This window comes from Rhododendron vialii, chromosome 12a (genome assembly GCF_030253575.1).
Source record: "Rhododendron vialii isolate Sample 1 chromosome 12a, ASM3025357v1".
NCBI lineage: Eukaryota > Viridiplantae > Streptophyta > Magnoliopsida > Ericales > Ericaceae > Rhododendron > Rhododendron vialii.
The window spans coordinates 29,836,863-29,856,316 of NC_080568.1; the positions used below are offsets into that span (position 1 = coordinate 29,836,863).

At 38.2% G+C, this 19,454-nt stretch overlaps 2 protein-coding genes across 3 annotated transcripts; one reads left to right on the plus strand and one right to left on the minus strand.

Moving 5' to 3' along the window:
• Positions 1-723: 723 nt before the first annotated feature.
• LOC131311944 (CBBY-like protein) lies at positions 724-4,467 on the minus strand. Its single transcript, XM_058339606.1, has 8 exons — positions 4,040-4,467; positions 3,772-3,842; positions 3,481-3,639; positions 2,821-2,887; positions 2,284-2,379; positions 2,010-2,056; positions 1,758-1,838; positions 724-1,203 (listed from the first exon to the last, which is right to left on the minus strand). The coding sequence occupies exons 1-8, from the start codon at positions 4,364-4,366 to the stop codon at positions 1,080-1,082; spliced, it is 972 nt and encodes a 323-aa protein (XP_058195589.1). The 5' UTR covers positions 4,367-4,467; the 3' UTR covers positions 724-1,079.
• A 3,390-nt stretch (positions 4,468-7,857) lies between these two features.
• On the plus strand, positions 7,858-16,172 carry LOC131311943 (DNA-(apurinic or apyrimidinic site) endonuclease). Of its 2 annotated transcripts, none has more exons than XM_058339604.1 (9): positions 7,858-8,280; positions 9,942-10,034; positions 11,357-11,510; positions 12,746-12,947; positions 13,620-13,698; positions 14,190-14,251; positions 14,628-14,714; positions 14,934-15,037; positions 15,695-16,172. In XM_058339604.1, the coding sequence occupies exons 1-9, from the start codon at positions 8,038-8,040 to the stop codon at positions 15,766-15,768; spliced, it is 1,098 nt and encodes a 365-aa protein (XP_058195587.1). In that variant the 5' UTR covers positions 7,858-8,037; the 3' UTR covers positions 15,769-16,172. The 2 variants fall into 2 exon arrangements, with proteins under 2 accessions (XP_058195587.1, XP_058195588.1); XM_058339605.1 differs by having other exon boundaries at positions 7,861-8,280; positions 11,366-11,510.
• Positions 16,173-19,454: the final 3,282 nt, after the last annotated feature.

Here is a 19,454-nt window from a genome sequence, read left to right on the forward strand (position 1 = left end):
TTTCTAAAAATAGTTGTATTGTTGAACTTTTCCCAGAGGGCAATGCTATATGGATCATCTTATAAATTTACCATTGGTGGAATTTCATGTGAGACCCGCTGCACCAACGGTGATGTATTTTTGCGAGTATGCATCACATTCGATAGTAAACAAATTCGACGTACATAACGTTGTTATTGCAGAAAATTGAGTGGGGACAGAGCTATATGGATCATTTTATATACAGAAATCCTATTGGTACCGACGGGTACCATAGGGAAAATGTACCGACGGCCGCCGGACGGCCGTCTCCGGCCACCGGACGGCCGATCCGAGCCGTCCAAAAATTTTAAAAAATAAAATCGAGTGGGCCTACGCGAGAATCAATGGCATCCGAGGTGTGTAGGGTACTTGATCCGAGCACCCATTTTTCGTGTATATTTGTATATACGTGTATATACACGAAAAAGGGGTGCTCGGATCAAGTACTCTACACACCTCGGATGCCATTGATTCCCGCGTAGGCCCACTCGGTTTTATTTTTTAAAATTTTTGGACGGCTCGGATCGGCCGTCCGGTGGCCGGAGACGGCCGTCCGGTGGCCGTCGGTACATTTTCCCTATGGTACCGTCGGTACCAATAGCACTACTCTTTTATATATTTACCATTGGTAGGTTTTATTGTGAGACCCGCTTAAACGGTGATGGATTTTTATTTTTTGCGAGTATGCATCACATTCAATAGTAAACAAATTCGACTTACGTAATGTTGTTATTGCAGAAAATTAAGAGTGGAGAGAGTTATATTCAACAGTACCAAGATGCATATGCATCTAACCGCGTATCCGTATGGACAACATGTAAAAATTATCTACATTGATGGGGTTCCAAGAGGCCTCTAACCACAACTGAGAAGCCACAATCCATGGCATCTCTAGGGCTAAGACAGAAAAAAATGTCAGCAAATTTTGTATCCATCGGAAACAGATTATATGGTATTCCAAGAAGCATTTGAAATGCTTTTAACATGCATATTAGGAGGGAAAACAATTGAAAACTACATCGAATATGCTTCTGGGAGGATGTCCTTCCAGATGATGGCTAGCTAACGTACTGCTTCTCAAGAAGGCTTCCACAAAATGCCAGGTCAAACCGTTCCTCGGGAGGATCTCCGATACAATCAAAAACTGCATCTGCATTTACAAAATCCTCCTCAGCGGTGTACCTGCAGCCAGCAATTAGTCCATTGGTGAACGTGATTTTAAGTTGCAAGAGAAGTATAATTATGAAGACGATATATACCCGAAGACTAGTTGCTAAGATGGGTGTCCTAGCCTTAGAATTGAAATACGTTATTCTCAAGCTGCTAAGATTTGCCTTCTGTGTTTTGGTTCTTATTTTGTGTGGCAAGTGTTTCTAGTCCTTGTGACAGGGATTTACCTCTGTTTCTTTCTTGTCTACCCTAGTAGAGTCTCCGATCATCTCTCTAATATCCATCTTGTAGTTGATAAAATTTACTGATCGGAAAAACTATATCAATAATGACAGATTACATGAATTCTAAGGCGTCAAGAAATAGTGAAAATGCAGCAAAAACATATGTGAAGCCAGTGCTAATGAAGAAGGCTGAAAAGTCACTGGCAGGTAGAAGTCACATAATGTGTGCGCGTTAGATGGGGCATAATCACGAGCGAAAGCATCTTCAAAAATATATCTCAAACTACTAAAATTCCCAATAGAAGTTGAGAGCGGAATCCTAGATCAGGAAAGGAAACGTACCCACTCTTTGTGACAATACATTTCATTCCAGCAGCTTTGGCTGCTGCAAGACCAATGGCACTGTCTTCTACCACTACACAACTGGAATAAAACAATGAAGAGTATGTCACCTTTCCAAAGACATGCAAAAGTTATGAATAGCAAACCGAAACATAAGTGGTTTTATAAAATCTGAATGTTGCTCAATTTTTTTTCGGAATTTCGATATGAATTCAATTCTTTTTGTCTTTTGACCATGTTATCTGACCATACCTTGAGGGTTCAACACCCAGGGTGGTAGCTGCCAGTACATAAATTGCCTGAAAGGAATAAATTTCTTAGTTCAGATGCTTATAGAACCAGGTCTAATTAAAGATGAATTTGAAGAGATCAATGCGCTAGAAAAGACATTACCATCCCCAGAGATACACCAAAATTTGGGAAGTGATGGTAATTGATACTCGAACCGTATTGGACTTTTGCCTTTAAATGTACAAAATGCAATATCTGACAGAGACAATACGACCATGATGCATGAGGAATTTACCGGATCAGGCTTTTTGCGAGGAACCACGTCTCCTGCAAATATCGTGATCTTTTCTGCTCGGTCAGGCCCAAGTAAGCACGAAACTATTGCAGAGACCTGAAATCAGATTACACGATTTCGTTGTCGATAACGAATACAAGAAGTAGGTTTGAATTCACTTCATACAACTTAGTTGTGAAAATAAGATGCTAACAGCCAGCAGCATAATGGAATATTTCTGCTCGACTTGTTGAGTTGACAATGTACTATATATGCACAGTTATGCATACGAAAGGCTGTTAGAGAAGACTACTTGGGTTCAAATGGGACCTCATTTTTTTCCTTGGTTGCACTGTCTCCAGTCCATAACGATGGTTTTAAGCGAATATTCCTCATGCAAGAGGCAAGTCCCAAGATAGTGTGAAATCAGGAGAATTGCACCATTTTTGGGTCTAAAATGTTCCCTTTAGCATATACCAATTTCGCTTAAGAACGCGCACAAAATTGCATACACTACGGGTTCACAAATTGAGAAACATAGAACCTGATGATGCATACCGCCTTCTCATTGGAGGTGCTGCACACAGCAACTTTAACTCCTTTTGCCAAAGCCTGGTCGATCAACCTGGAAAATATGAATATTCGAACTCAGAAAACCAAATATTTTGTAGTACATAATTTTATTTCAGGTCAGACCTTTTATCTACTTCCAAAGTACTATTGAGCAGAGAAAACAAAAACTACATGACATCAGATCACTTACATTCCACATCACCGAAAGTCCAGGGCCAAAACTCTATTAAAAAGAACTCTCTGAGTGGTTTAATCATTCGAAGTTCAAAAATCTCAACGATTTCAGGTGCTAATATACATCAGTTGCGCACTTAGCCAAGAAACATGTGGTATTGATATCAAGAAAGTTTCAACAGGGCTAACTAGCCTACTTTATCTCAACTTCAGACCAACATTTCGCTTTCCATTTGAGCAATAAATATTCCCGTATATTCATAGTAGTTTTCGAATGTGTAATAGCTGCATGTCCTATTTTCTTACTGGTTAGTACTTTCAAGAAAGCCCGTCTTTTTGAGCTTGCACTTCATGAAGTCAACAAATAGAAACATTGCGATGATAAGAAAGAAGATGAATAAATTAGACTTGCAATTATAGCTGGGCATCACACTTCAAATGTAACCGAAGAAAAGATCGATAGCAACTGACTTGGCAACACCTGGTCGGAGAGGCAACAGCTTTTTCTCAATAAGGGCCATGAACAACTCCGTCTTTCGCTTGTGAAGGGAAGCGATAAATTGCTTTCTTTCCTCTTCGCCCTTCGGAGCTTTCTCTGGCCAACCAGTCTTGTTAAAGTAGGCTGTCATCCTATGAAGAAAGACACCGAGGTATGATTCAAATAAAAGATGCTCAAGGCGTTTCAACATTATTTCATTGAATTTTATGTTTATCTGCAACACTCACAGTAGGTTGGCAGTTTTTTTCAGGAGGAGGCATTACCTTTCTTTTCCTCCCCCAATTTTCAGCAACTCCCCGTACAAATCCACATCCCAGGTAACACCCAATTCCTTCTGCAAAAACCAATTTTATTTCATAATCAAATCATGCAACTGATCAAACAAAGAAAGGAAAAATTCATTTGAGGCACAAAAAGATTACTAAATTTCCCTCGAACAAGCAAAAGAAAAGAAAAACCCAAGATTCTGCGTAGGGATTTCGAAAATTGCTAACAAACCCAATTCCGGTATCTCGGTTAGATGGTGTATACCTCAGCAAAAGTGTCGTTGAATGAAATCCGATGGCCGTCCTTCTCCGTATCCACGAGCACGCCATCGCAGTCGAATAGGAGAGCAGAAGGAAGACTAAGGGAAGGAGGAGGAGGAGAAGAAGCCGACAAGCATTTCGTAAATCCACTTCTATAGCTCTTGCTTCCGGGCATCGTCGTTCTTGATGCCCTGTTTGTGAATATTCTAGCAGAAGAAAAAGATAAGGTCCTCACATGGCTTCTGAGGATACACGCAGAGTAGTAGTTCTTTGAGTGAGAGGTTGATGATGAAGGTGTTGTTGAAGGGCAGATTACTGTACTCGACGCCATCTCTCTCTCTCTCTCTCTCTCTCTCTCTCTCTGTGATTACGGTTTCATTTGGGGGGAAGAGTGAAGCAGAAACGTAACGACCAGACTTATCCACTGCCGAGGGACGTAGGGTGCCTACTGCCCTTGTGGCCAAGGCAGGCGCTGCTGCCCCTCACACGGCACCGTTTTGTGCATTAATAACCCACTTCTTTTTTCTTCTTTTGGACTTGGTACTCATTAAATGGGGGAAAAGAGCATTATAAGCGCCTTCATGCAAACGAAAAACTGCTAGAATAAAACATGCACACCTGTACAAATTACAAAAATCTTGGGGCACCCAACATCTTTATCCATTACACTTTTTTGTGGAGCTCAGTATTAAGTATATGAATCCTAAGAAAATATGCGACGGATAAAAGTGTTTGGGTACCACACGTTGATATCTCAAGACCACTGAATAATTACTCATCAATGGTAAATAATTCATCACTCTCAATATAAGTTATCAAGCAATCATTCATTCACTGACTTCCCAACTTTAATTAGTTGGGTTGTTTACATTGCATTGATTTGGGATTTGAATTTTTGTGTGGGATTTAAATATTTTTGTTTGGGTGTTCAAATTTTTTTTGAGTTGGGTGTTCTAGAAGGGCAAAACTAAAATAAAAGTAAAAAAATTATATGTATTCCAACAACAAAAAAATTTTGGGTGCTCAAGTGACCACCTATCATTACATGTAGAGCTGCTAGAGCTAATATTTATTGTTGCACATCCAAGTCAATATTGCGAGGGTGATTGGCAACACGGATGAGATGTAAACCCATGCATCCTAAGTTCAAAACTTGGCGACCTCTTGGGGACAGGTCACAAGAGATTCTAGTCACGGCGTGAATGAGCCTGCCTTTGGCCAGAGAAGAGATTAGTACGTCGAGGTGCAAGTAAGTCATCCTGGACAACCCCTGACAGTTGATAAAAAAAAAATATCCCAAGTAATTTTCAATCTCAGATTATACATACCTCCTTTGTGACTATTCTTATTGATAATTACCGGTGGATAAGTATGTAGCATTGTTATGTTTTTAAAAAATCTGAAATTGGTAGTAAACAAAAGGACAAAGAGAAAAAAGAAAAAAAGAAGTGGGTTATTAATGCACAAAATGGTATCGTATGAGGGGCAGCAGTGCCTGCCTAGGCCAAAAGGGCAGTGGGCACCCCGCGTCCACTGCCGAGCCACAAAATCCCAACCTGCATAATGTAGTAGTGGTTTTTTTTTATTTTATACTATATACATCAACGGATGTAGTGGAATATTGGTAGGTTAGTGAAAGGATGCAGTGGAGTATTGGTAGGTCAGTGAGTTTTAGACGCTATCTGTGACTCTAAATTCTAAACACCGCCGGGATCGAATCCTGCAAACTGGGCCAAAGCCCATTCGCGTAGTAGTGGTTATTTGCAGGGTTATCAATTGTGAAATAGTAATAGTAGCCTTGTTTCCTAAAAGTGTTAAAAGTACTACAAGGAATTTTGAGATATTAAGAGAAGAAACAAGGCTTGTTCAAATAGTTTTAGACTATTTTTTACCTGTCTCAATGATGTTCTGGTTTTTAGAATCGTTTGTTCAAAAAATGTATCTAAAATTTCTTACGTAGAGAACATCAATCATAGACTCATACTGATCCGACATTGTTTTCATAATATTTGAGGGGAAAGACTACAATACACACTCCTTATTTGGGTGTGTATCATATGCACCTTCCAAAATGTTATGAATTGTAGAGAAAATGTTACGAATCGTATTGCTAAAAAGTTACGAAGCGTGTAAAGGTTACGAGATACACTAAAATGTTATGAATCAAAATGAAAATGTTACGAATCGTACTGTTGAAAGGTTATGAATTCTAGAACAAAAGTTACGAAACACACTAAAATGTTATGAATGAACCTTAAAATAGGTGCATATGGTACACCCTTTTTAAGAGGTGTGTATTGTAGACTTTCCCATATTTTTTAGAGTACTTTTATCTTGAAACAAATTAGGATTGCAACCTTGAATTGAAACCCATTGATTTATAGATAAATATCAAACGGTATCTGATTCACGTAATGTGCGAAATAGTTATTGATCAATTAGATCATTGAGGTAGGCTCGAAAAAGGTCCAAATTAAGCTACTCCTATAAGAATAGACTCTTGAGTCAACCTGCTGAACAGGTGAGGTGGGGTTCGGATCACATCCAGTTTTTTGTTGTCCATTGTGGTCCAGTTAGCGGTTGAGATTTACTGTGAGAAATCCAAGGGTCCCCATCTTGCCACGTCTAAGTTCCATTATGGCTCTCAAATAGCACCAGCAAGTTGCTAACGGAAAAAGTCCCATTTAACGTGAAATTTTTTTTTTTTTTGGAAAACCAGATGTTTGAGGGGCTCTCAAATGTCACATATGCTTTTTGTGAGACCCATTTCGGGTCTCACAAAGATATTCAAATTTTAAGTTATTCTTAAAATATTTTTTTATTGGCTCTTGTGAAAAATTAGCTCAATCCGATATCCGTAGGGCTTTTTCAACATTCGTATAGGCTTTACAAATTCTGAAATACCCTAAGAATTCTGAAACAACTTTTATCGATATTGGATTTAACTAATTTATTTCAAGAACCCATAAAAAATATTTTAAAAATAACTTTGCAGTTTGAATCATTTTGAATAAAACATTTTTTATAAGGACCCTGGACCACAATGGACAATAAAGTACTGGATGTGATCTGCCCCCGGTGAGGGTTCAGCCTTGGCTACTGTACAATGGGGATAGAATTAGATGGAGATATGGAAGAGATGAGATGAGTTGTTCAAGAATAGGGTAATGACCCCAATAATATCATAATGTAGAATGAACTCGAATTTTGACAAGATCGCAATGCTGGGAATAAAACTTTTAAATAAGTTTTGTTTATAAATGCATATGAGTTTAAATATATTGCACAACTTTAAACACAGTTTTGTTCGAGAGTTGTGTTTATAGACAATTTGTTTTGATAATATGATTTTGACATTAACCTCCGTTGATCTTTTGAAAATGAGGTGACTTTTTATTAAAGAAAAAAATGAGAGTGACTTTTTATTGAAGAAATGTAATTTACGTAAAACTTGCGTCTCGAGTTTCTAACATCTTTCCAATCCTCTTAAAAGGAAAAAAATATGTATATATTTTCAATCGCATTTTACTTGGGTCGTTGGGACTTGAGAGTTCCGAATAGATGGACTAAGACCAGGTGAGGATAGATTGTGCCAAGAACAGAGGAATGTTCCAAGCCGTTTTTTTGACTGTTTCATCATTCGTGTTTTTTCGTCTTTACTGATTTTTTGTCAATTTTTTTACTACTTCTATTCAAAAAGTAAAAGAATTTGTCAAAATGTTTAAAAAATTTATTAAAGACAGGAAAATACACAAATCTATAAAAGAAATTTATCTCAAAAGTAAATCTCAAAATTGCAAACAAAAACAATGGGAAATTCATGATTCATTTCAAGCACGTGTCTTCAAAACGTGCGTTTGACTCTGCCTTGACTTGAACTAACCTCGCGTGCAAGAATGCGAGTGTTGGGAGAAATATACATCGTCATCTTTTCCGTATTGTGAGAAACCCAATCGAAGTTTACTTGGGTCTTTGAGAGAGTTCTGGATTGGAGCTACGAAAATGAAGAGATTCTTCCAGCCAATCCAAAAGGAAGGATCATCATTTAAGAAACCCACTCTCTCTCCTCCCTCAACGAACAATCATGCTCAAAACCCAGAAGCCTCAGGTGATGACAACAACAACAAGGAGCCATCGAAGTTCGTGACGTGGAACGCAAACAGCTTCCTTCTCCGCGTCAAGAACAACTGGCCGGAGTTCACCAAGTTCGTCGAGACCCTTGATCCTGACGTCATTGCTATACAGGTGTTGCTCACCTTTGATTCTTTATCCCTTTTCGATCATGGGTTTCGTTTTATATGGGAAATCGATGACATTGGTGAATGTGGGTAGTGGAGAAATGGTGATTAGGGTTTGGGTTTGGCTGCATTTGACGAATGTGTGCAGTGCCAAAGTACAGTTTTTTTTTTTTTTCCATAACTTAGATGTCTGGGCCAGTTTACGTGCATGTCGACTAATTTTGTTTGTGGGCCAATCCCGTCATCCACTTGTGGGGAGCCCAATCAAAGCTGGAGGAAAACTCCAACTGTGTCACGACCCGCGCCAGCTGACCTTTTAATATTTGCCTAACCACGTGACTCAAAAGGTTAACTCAAGTTATTCAGTTGCTCGTCACATTTCATTATAAACCACATCAACTTCCACTTTACAGCCGATGTGGGCCGATGTGGACCGCAACGTCCTAGTTGCACCCCAAGTTCCATCACTTCCACCCACCAAGCATTGTGAGACAAGGCCCCTTAAGCACGACAAACACGCCTCATGCTCGACAACCACCTCGGGCTCATTCTATGTGGGACTCGCCCAAGCACGACTAGCACCTCAAGCTCCTCACTTGTCAAGCACGTCTCCTCACGGGACGCCTCACACTTCCGGTTGGTGCAAGCTTTGATACCACGTCACGATCCTTGCCAGCTGACCTGCTAACTATTCGCCTAACCACATGGCTCAAAAGGTTAACCTTAAGTTATACAGTAGCTCGTTGCGTTTCATTATAAACCACATCAACTTCCACTTTACAGCTGATGTGGGACTACCTTTAGCCTTGGGGTCTCACAGACTAACCCCAAAAAAGTTGATAGCACCTGAGAGGTTTTAAACCTGAGATCTTAAGAGGGAGTCCTAAGCCTTGACCACGAGGCCAACCCGTTGGGTTATGGCAAATTACAGTTTTATGATTGAGTCATTCAATTTAATTGGTAGGCGACAGTGGGAGGGCATTATTTAAGTGCATTTAGGTATTTTTAGGCTGTTAGGTGTTAGGTGTTTGACAGTACGTTTTTGCAAGTTGAAAATTTTGAATCTTTCAAGTTGGAAAAAAGTTTGTTTATTTAAATATACGTATCGTTAAGAAGGGTTGAGAAGGAGTTCGTTTTGATTTTTTTTTTTTTTAGCTGCAAAATTTTATGGTGTTTTGCGTTTTTGTAACAAGTGGTTCCTAAATGATCAGACTTAATGCACAAGACAATGTAGACTAGATTTTGGGACTGGTATTTTCTTTATCCTGTTTGTTCTAGTTTCGTTCATTTAGCAGAACCATGATAGTAGGAAGGGATCTTTTGTGCAAGTATAGAAGTTTATGGGGGGTTTCCCCCCCAAAAATTAGGCAACGCTTGAGATTTAATCTGAATCACAATGCCCTAATTTTACTAGATTGGAAGAACTCATTCATTAAAGCCCAATTTAACTAGTTTAGAAGGACTTATTCATTAAGTTTTGGGTGCATTAATTAGTAACAGATAAGCGTGGAGTAATGTTACTGTCTTCTTAAACTCTGCCGTCTCTATGTGTTCAATGTCATGATTGATATCTCTTATTGTCTCAAATTGTTTTGATCGCGTAGTAAAATAACTAAATAGTTTGGTCAGTGGGTGGAAAGAATTTAGCTAAAGGTTTGATGATTATAGGAAGTAAGGATGCCAGCAGCTGGTGCCAAGGGGACACCAAAAAACCAAGGAGAGTTGAAGGACGATACAAGCTCTTCACGTGAGGAAAAACAGGTAGCTTTTTATTTCGACTATCAAGTGTTCTTGTTACGGTAGTATGCATTTTATTCACAAAAATATATAACTAATGGCATTGTGAACCTTGACTTCTGTAGGAAATGCCTTAGGTGGGGTAGCTGAATAGATTAATAGGTTGCTTCAATATATATGGGTGGCATAGAGTTCCAAAACCACTGACAATTAAGTAAATTATTTCAACTCTCCTAGATATATTTGACCAATTCTTTTTGCATCTGCCTCTGAGTTGTTATGTTTGAGAAATTATTTTTGCTAACTTTGCTGTGAGTGTGTTGTTGATAATCTTCATCCTTCCCACCTCAGGTTTAAACATTATCAATAGAACATCATATCCAGTGGAGGGAAAAGGAGTTTGCATTGCATTAACAGTAAACCTTGAATATTTACCCCATCGTCGTAACTTCTCAAAAAAATTCATTATGATATTGGGATTTGGTCTTCGAATTATGGAGAAGATTATGGCTGTAGGTAGAGTAGAAGAAGGATCGCAGAAAGGAGTTGTGTCAGGTTGACGTCCAACTTTGATTAGTTTACTTTGCCACATGGTCATAATTATGCGAAAATCTCGTTGCTGTGGCACTCAGTTCAACAGAAAATATTGCCACAGGTGGGTAGAAGAAGGTGGAAGTAATTGTGTACTTGACCTTTCGTGTTTCGCGGTAGATTTGCTGACTGATTTGGGTCTCTATTAATTCCGTATGGTTTATTGTTTTTTGGTATGATGATTGATGATTGATCAGAGCATTTTCAATGAAGATGCTGTAACATAAAATGAAGCATCAATCATTGTAAGTTTGTAACTTTGAAATCCATTTGTCAGGACAAACTTTTATAGGTCTGACAAGTACCTTGATGGCCCTCTATGTAGCATTAACACTTATTGGAATGTCATATAGACATGTCAGTTAGGTTCCTAGCATTGTACGTGTGTTTTCAATTGACTATTAAGAGGTTTTTCAGTAATAGAAACCAACCTTTTCTCAAGGCTTGACCTTTCTAGTGGCTTTTGTAGTTTTGCTTTCTTCAACTAGAGTCTGTTTCACTAGTCTGGGTAATAATGGTACACTACGGGTCTCCCCAAAGGATATCAAAAATAGGTAATCAGGAAAACGTTGAGCTGCTCGGTTTCATGTAGCGGTAACTCTGAGTAGTGGAAAAGTTGAAGACTTGAAGTTGTAAAATGAATACTTGCCTTTTCTTTTTGCCCATGGGCCTCACTGGTGGGCTTTCTGGAGTGATTCTTAGGCTTGAAATTCAGTATTCTATAAGTGATGGTTATGCACTTTTTTATTTCTGAGACTTTGCAGATTTTGATGCGTGCCATTTCAAGCCCACCATTTAAAAGTTATGATGTATGGTGGTCTCTTTCAGACTCGAAGTATGCAGGGACTGCATTGTTTGTAAAGAAGTGTTTCCCACCAAAAAAGGTCTCTTTCTCTTTGGATCGAACAGGTAGTTTGATGCATGATCTCTAATGTTCTAGCTTGAAATTCGTTTCTGATATGTTTTTCAATTGATGAAAAACATTTTAATTGCTTCTTCATTTATGATAACCTTGTTATATGTACTGTGTGAGTAATTTGTACAATTGATGATTGCTGCATCAGTTTGTGGTATCTTTTGAATTTGACATTGTCATTTTAATTAAAGACACATCTCTGTTAACAATAATTTCAGCTTCCAAATGATAAATGAAAATCATGCTCTTTGGGATAGAGTAAAAGTATGAAAGTAAAGTTACTACACGTAAAATCTGTAACCAGCACCTACGTTACCTGGAATATGGAAAATAGATCCAGTACCCTTTTGAACACTTGACACTTGGACGTGTATGTGTTTGGACACTCATATTTTATATGACACCCATTCATCCCTCATAATAGATTACTTGTGAAAATTATTATTCTGTTGCCGAGTCTGTGAACCCTTCAATTTGAGGTTTGACTGGTCCAACCCCTGGATTTGTGCCTGCACTGGAACTGCGCTCATGTTTTGTGGAGAATGAGGAGTTTTTAGCAGGAATATATTCCAAAGTATATAGGTTTACAGGTTGACGACTTTCATTTCCCTTCCATGGGGAAATTAATTTTTTGAGCCTGTCGAGTGAGACATTGCAAATAAATTCTCGAATCATATCAACCTTGTCCAATAGTTTTTTCTCCATCTTCTCATTTAAGCAGACAAAGTCCTAACACTGCTTTTCTCATTGTGTAAAAGCCTCAAAAGTGACTGAGATTATGGTAATAAATCTTAGACGTTCCCCTTCTCGTTCTTCGTCATCCTTGCATGGTTTTGTTACAGGAAGGCTATGCATAACTACCATGTCATGGCAGAAAGCTTTTCTAGGATGAAGACTAATCCGATCTATTTCACAACTGAAATTTTTTTAAGTTGGTTCTTTTGTGATCTTTATGAGATTCTTGTATGATATCCATGCATGGAAGAATTGGTTGATGGAGATTGGCCATCTGATAATAACTGTCTTGTAGCGGTGGATACACCTAATGATAAGGTTTCCTCCATGCCATGGGCCAATATACATGTTTCCAACATTCTCAGTGCTACACAGGAACTACAGTATTTCCTCTCATGTATCTAGTCAAATATGCTTTTGATTGTACCGTTCTATTTCTTTTGGATGAGAAAAAAGTAGTTCAGTGAGATAATCATCATTTCTTTGTTGTTAGCCTCAAAGCATGAACCAGATGGACGAGTTATTTTGGCTGAGTTTGAATCATTCCGTATACTGAATACATATTCACCAAACAATGGGTGGAAAGAGGAGGAGAACGCATTTCAAAGGAGAAGAAAATGGGATAAAAGGATTATGGAATTTGTCATAGAAATTTCAGATAAGCCCCTTATTTGGTGCGGTGACCTTAATGTGAGGTAACCTGTTCCTACCTTTTTTTTACCTAGTTGAGCTCTTCGTTCAAGTGCTAGTTTTTTTAGTTTCCTGCCTTTCGATTTATACTTCTGTTACCAACTCATAATATCTGAATTGGACCTCATCACCCTTTGTAATCTTTTATCTTCTCTAAATGGTCTTGAATGGGTACCAGGATGTTGAGTTAGTTACTGAAGGTAGAAATTAGTTGCTCCATTGCCTCTTTATTTGGACAAAGTGGTCTTATGCTTTATAACTTTCTACTGGTGGGCATGTCCCTGATTGTTTTTCTAATTTCTCCAGCTTTCTGAAAAGTAAATTCATAACATTTGCACGCTTGGTCTTAAATTACCGAACTGCCCATCTGCTATCAAATTTGGTATTGGACATGCTGATTGATCTCTGCACTCCCACCGGTTAAATTTATTGTGAATGTGAACCATATTTCTGGTTGATAATCTCTACCAGAAAGTAAGATAAAGTTGTTGACTACCTTGCTTATTCAGAAAATGATTTGCCTCAACATGGAGAACCCTGTGATCGGAATTAAATCGTATTTCATTGGGAAGTGAATCTAGTTCAATAACATGGACATGGTTGCTGAATTGTTGACTGTCACCACTTGGTCCATGTTTGACTTATTATTGTATTTTATATTGTCCCATCTCCTGCAGCCATGAAGAGATTGATGTGAGTCATCCAGAGTTCTTCAGCAGTGCAAAGCTTAATGGTTACATCCCACCAAATAAAGAGGTGATATTATCTCTCCACTAACTAATAGCTTGCACATAGCTGTGGATGCTAAATGATAGTAAGTAGTCTGAGATGCTAGATTAGTAGAACTCATAAGTCTGGAAAATTAGTAAAGATTAATTGAGATGCTTACTGAAGTCATTATATGACTACTTGATAGGTAAAGATTAATTGAGATGCTTACTGAAGTCATTATATGACTACTTGATAGATGACATAGCATTTAAAGACTAAGGCCATCATCATTTGGGGATGTTTCATCCACTACGAACAAAGATGATATTAGACTAGTTATATTATTCCATGATATTGTTTGGAAATTTAAATATTTTCTCTGTGTCTGGCACTTCTGGCTGTGGCCTAGAGGATGATTTGCAACTAGGTTTGTGTAAGGAACATACTCGGACAATTTATTGACCATGCAGATCTTCAAGCATACTTGAAGATAACTCGGTTTTCATTGTCTTTTGACTGAGTTATCGATCATGCAGGACTGTGGCCAACCTGGATTTACCTTGTCTGAGCGGAAGCGTTTTGGTGCCATATTGAAAGAGTATGTAAAGTTGTTCCCACATTGATTAACTATTACCTCCCAAAATAGACCTGAAAGTGGATTTGAGGGCCAATCAGTGGACCCTGACCTGTGGGGTTAAATCACTATTCACTACTGTATACGTAGAATTTGTAGAAAATATGGGATTGTGTGATTAAGAAGAATACTACAGTAACAGTTTGTTTCATAAATGTTACTCTCAACATCGAACCTGGAGTCCAAGATGAACCTACTCTCACTAATGTTTGCAACTCTCTATGGCCACAAATGTGAAATTGAGGTTTTATTTGTGTTTTCTATCTATGACCCTGCTTGCGTAAATGTATTTTTTTGTATGAAACAAGCCTGACTTCGAGCCCTGTGGATTACACTTCAGGGGCATGCTAGCAGATGCATATAGATTCCTACAAAAAGAGAAAGATATGGAACGCGGCTTCTCATGGTCAGGAAATCCTGTGGGAAAGTAAGTAATTAGTAATGCCTACTATTACTGAGCGAAATGGTTATCACTATTATTTAAATGTCACATACCTTAAGAACTAATCCCCATAATAACTGTCAATTGTTATCATGCATTCGTCATCTCTGAATGTAATTTTGACACGTCACAAAAGCACACGTATGATAGATACATAATTAATGTTGCCTGCCCCTGTCACTTGAACTAGAGGCTTTCTTGCAGGTATCGAGGGAAAAGGATGAGAATAGATTATTTTATAGTTTCCGAGAAACTCAAAGATAAGATAGTTGCATGTGAGATGCATGGGCAGGGGATTGAGTTACAAGGTACAATTCCTTGCTTTTGAACAAAAGCTACCAATTTTGTTTAATGCTAAAATATCAACTTGTTCCCATGTAATGAAAAATTACATCAGGAGTGCATAGCAACATATGTCCATGGCAGCATGCAGATAATGACTGATAGGAGTCATTAAGTCGGTGTGCTTAAATTTTATTGCTTATTATCAAATAATCCTTATTTCAACTATGTTCGTTTTCAAGATTTGTGGCCTCTCAAAATTGATTTTCTTTGGCAGTCACAAATGGATGCATTTGACGTCCATTGGAAGTAAATCCAATCTATCAATTCGGTTCCAAATAAAGTGGGAAGAAATTTGATTTTTTTCCTTTTCATAGTTTTCTCCAACTCATTTAGTTTTTTTTTTTTTTTTGGGGTCAAGAAGACCAATTACATATTCGGTAAAACTTTGTTTTCTGTTCTCTGGTGTTTCGTGGCTCCACATTTCTGTGTATGTAGCTTAGAGAAAAAAAAGCTTAGAGATTATTAATTAACTTTCATGTAGCATAGTTTTTGAAAATGGTGTTCAAGGGAACAGCAGAACCCACGCCTAGACTTCGCTAATACAAGTCACGTTTTCGTCTTTTTTCTTCTTACTGCTTCCGCTGCATAAGCTTTTGAAGGCCATCTTAATCTGTTTGCAGGTTTTTATGGGAGTGACCATTGCCCTGTGTCCCTCGAGCTTTCACAAGCAAGCCCTGATTCCGAGCAAAGTTAAGTTGACTAATATTGTAGTCGTTGACATTACCTTATGCTCGAATGAAGGCAATTAGGTTAGTTTCTAGTATATCCAGCTGATTTTGCTATTATGTCTTAACTAGAGACAAGTGCGCCGGTGATTGTGATTTAGTAGGAGCAGAACTATGTTGTTATGTTTCTCACTCCCATTTCCATCCCAAACTTCCTGTCATTTTATGAGATGCTGAACCTCATAAACTCGTTTTGTATATTTGGCCCTTGACAATGTAATCCTTTTGCTGCCTTCCGAAAAGATTGTAACGTGCTTATTGGTCATTGAATTGTTGTAGACTCGGTCTGCTACAGATCACCATTGCTGAATCAAATCTGGCATTGGAGTTCATGTAAATGTGAATTCCATGCGGCTGAAAGAATCCTTTGCCATTTTATGTTCTATACGATTTTGTGGAAGCACCTTATTCATCAGGCCAACCCTTAGGTCTCAACTTTGTGGCGGTTGAAAGAAGATGAATCAAATCGATTAAAATCTTGTCATGGTATTTCGGGATGTGCTCTGCTTAGCTCCAGTCTGGGTAGGGAGTTGTAGAGAGTTCAGTCCGAGCACCAACACGGGTGTCTTGTCAATACTTGTTGCAAATCTGTACCTTCGACATAAGTTCTGACATGACAATCAGATGCTCGGACTCTTCTCTAGAATCCAGACTTAAAACAAAAACTAGTGCTAAAAGTTGGTCAAATTGAGATTTACTTGTAAATACTTGTAAATGCCGAAACAGCTTCATGTGGCCAAACAGATTGTTTTTTTGGTTCACAAAATAGGGGCGCCCTTTCTCGTGGATAGTGACACCATTCAATGAGCCAATTACAAGATGCTTGCCCAGCAACAGTAATGTCTGTGAACTTATTGGACATCGAGTGCACTTATTGTGGCACTATCCAAAAGGGTCCGGAAGCGTTGTATCAGTACCCTGTAATAAGCATCTTACGAGCGTCCCGGGCCAATGAGGGAGAAAGTTGACGGGTCCTTGTCCTCCATTTCATCGGGTGAGGGACACGCTTTCTTTGTTGATATGTTACAAGTTTAACAAGGGATGGAGCTAGAGAGAGGTTTGTAGGCCCTGAACGACATATGCTAAGGTAATCAGCATATGGGCCGGTCGATAGAACAAACCCTCATAGTGACCATTCAATGAGCCAATTACAAGATGCGAACCGTATTTGTGGTTGATAATCTCTACTAGAAAGTAAGATAAAGTTGTTGACTACCTTGCTTATTCAGAAAAATGATTTGCCTCAACATGGAGAATCCTATGATTGGAATTAAATCGATTAAAATCTTGTCATGGTACACAAGTTTAGTACCAAGCCATGGTGCACAAGTTTTTATAGCATAGCAAGACAATGGCGGGTGAGAGTATTAGGTACTACAATTAGGATATTACATGTCAAATGTTTGCAAGTCTCATCACCGCCATCCAAACAGAATCAAAGAACTTTATACCTCCCTCATGATGGTTCCATAGACCAAAACTAAACATCAAAACAATTTCAAATTCTCTTCATTCATCTGCCTCCCATTCTTCCACTCCTTAGTTTGCTGCTTCTGATTTCCTCTCTACTCCGGGGACTTCTTCCTGCCTAGAAACGAAAGGGTAAGACATTCTCTCACAATACATCACTTTTAATTCAAAAAATAAGTACTTTTAGTTGGTATACCTCTCTTATAGTCATAGAGGTGGCCCCAAATCTCCGATTTGTCACTTGTTGGCTGCAGCTGCAGCTTGAGAATTCTCCCTTCGACCTCATGCCTGTCGAGATGAGCAATTGCCCAGTCAGCCATAATATCATCCGGAAACTTTTCAATTAAAAAAACTAACAGAGTTCAAAAATTAGAAAATTATTTGCTAGAGAGAGAGAGAGAATTTGTTTTCAAAGGCGGAACCAGGAATTGATTCTGCCATGGGCTAACCCAAAACCAGTGTTTTCGATAATTTTTTTTACTTTTCCGATTCCTCTCGTCGAGACGAATTAATAAGTCACAAAAGCTTGATGCAAAACAAACAAATGCAAAAAAAATTTAAATAAGAACAAAAAAATAAATCACTCAACTTTTTAATCCAAACCCACGAAGAATACTACTTTTAACAGTTTGTTCTCTCATTTGGGGATGTTTCCTTTCATCCACTATGAATGACTGCTTGATAATGACGTAGTATTTAAACATTAAGTCCATCATCATTTCAGGATGTTTCATCCACTGCAACAAACAAAGATGATACTATATTAGACTAGTTATATTATTCCATGACATTGTTTGGAAATGTAAAGATGATACTTCTGGCTGTGGCATATATAGAGGATGATTTACAACTACGTTTGTGTAAGGAATATACCGGTACAATTTATCGATCATGCAGATATTCAAACATACTTGAAGATAATTCGGTTTTCATAGTCTTTTGACTGTGTTATCGATCATGCAGGACTGAGGTCAACCTGGATTTACCTTGTCTAAGCATAAGCGTTTTGATGCCATATTGAAAGAGCATATAAAGCCGTTATAACAATTAGAGCTTGTCTTATATTGATTAATTATTACCTTCCAAAATAGACCTGAAAGTGGATTTGAGAGCCAATCAGTGGACCCCGGCCTGGGGCGTTAAATCACTATTCACAACTGTATATGTAGAATTTGTGGATAGAAAAGATGGGATTGTGTGATTGAGAAGAATACTACATTGACAGTTTGTTTTTTCATATATAAGTATAATTATTTCTCTCAACATCTAACCTGGAGTCCAAGATGAACCTACCCTCACTAGTATTTGCAACTCTCTATGGCCACGAATATGAAATTGAAGTCTTTTTTCTGTCTGAAACAAGCGTGACTTTGAACAAAGAAAAAGATATGGAAGTATGGAACATCATATCCATCATCTTGTAAATTTCGTTGAGACGATCATTCATGGAAACCAATTTAATCGAACATCGAGAGTCATATAAACTAATTCCGTGCAATAAAAAAGTTTTGATCTAGCTGAATAATCGTACAAGTAAATTTCTTTACAACGTCTATTGAATTTATCAGTTGCCATATTTTTTTGTGAGGCTCGAATGACCTTCAAATGGTCAAAATTAGATAGGACTCGAGGATAACCACAGGTGAGCCTCCTCCCGTGCAACGTGTGAAATCGAGATCTCATCTCATGTGATGATTCATTATGTGATTTTTTTAGTGAGGGTAAAGAGGACCCATTACGGTTTTGTTTCATGATTCAAGCTATTCATTTTGAAGTTCTCGATGTGTTTAACGTCTATTCAAAAACTCATGGTGATTGAATGTCGTTAAAAACTTGATCGAATCACATTTGCTTACAGAGCAACGAGAGGTCAAAGTTTGACTGTCTATTTTTCTTGTAGCAAATGTGATTCGTCCAAATAGATAATACTGATATTGATGAACTAAATCTTTTGCACGAATGTCAAACACAATGAAACTTAATACGAACCGTTAGCATTGTCAAAAGAAACTGTGGTGAGTCTCATTTATTGTTATACGCGGGACACACGAGAGATCGTTACATAAGATGTTATTGTGGATTCGTGAGTGAAATACCAAAGAATTTGTGAACCCAATGAGTTAGGCTTAAGGCCGCAGATTTAAAGATTTGCTCCCTCTTTAAATTTCAAGTTCAAAACTTTCTA

What these genes read in the sequence shown, in the direction of transcription:
- LOC131311944 (XM_058339606.1), bottom strand. Translation starts at nt 4,366, where the DNA reads ATGGCGTCGAGTACAGTAATCTGCCCTTCAACAACACCTTCATCATCA. An exon ending in CTCGCAAAAAGCCTGATCCG is followed by an intron (nt 2,057 to 2,283) that starts GTAAATTCCTCA and finishes TATTCCTTTCAG; the next exon opens with GCAATTTATGTACTGGCAGC. An exon ending in TGTATTGTCACAAAGAGTGG is followed by an intron (nt 1,204 to 1,757) that starts GTACGTTTCCTT and finishes TGCTGGCTGCAG; the next exon opens with GTACACCGCTGAGGAGGATT.
- LOC131311943 (XM_058339604.1), top strand. Translation starts at nt 8,038, where the DNA reads ATGAAGAGATTCTTCCAGCCAATCCAAAAGGAAGGATCATCATTTAAG. An exon ending in TTTCTCTTTGGATCGAACAG is followed by an intron (nt 11,511 to 12,745) that starts GTAGTTTGATGC and finishes CTTTGTTGTTAG; the next exon opens with CCTCAAAGCATGAACCAGAT. An exon ending in ACATCCCACCAAATAAAGAG is followed by an intron (nt 13,699 to 14,189) that starts GTGATATTATCT and finishes TCGATCATGCAG; the next exon opens with GACTGTGGCCAACCTGGATT.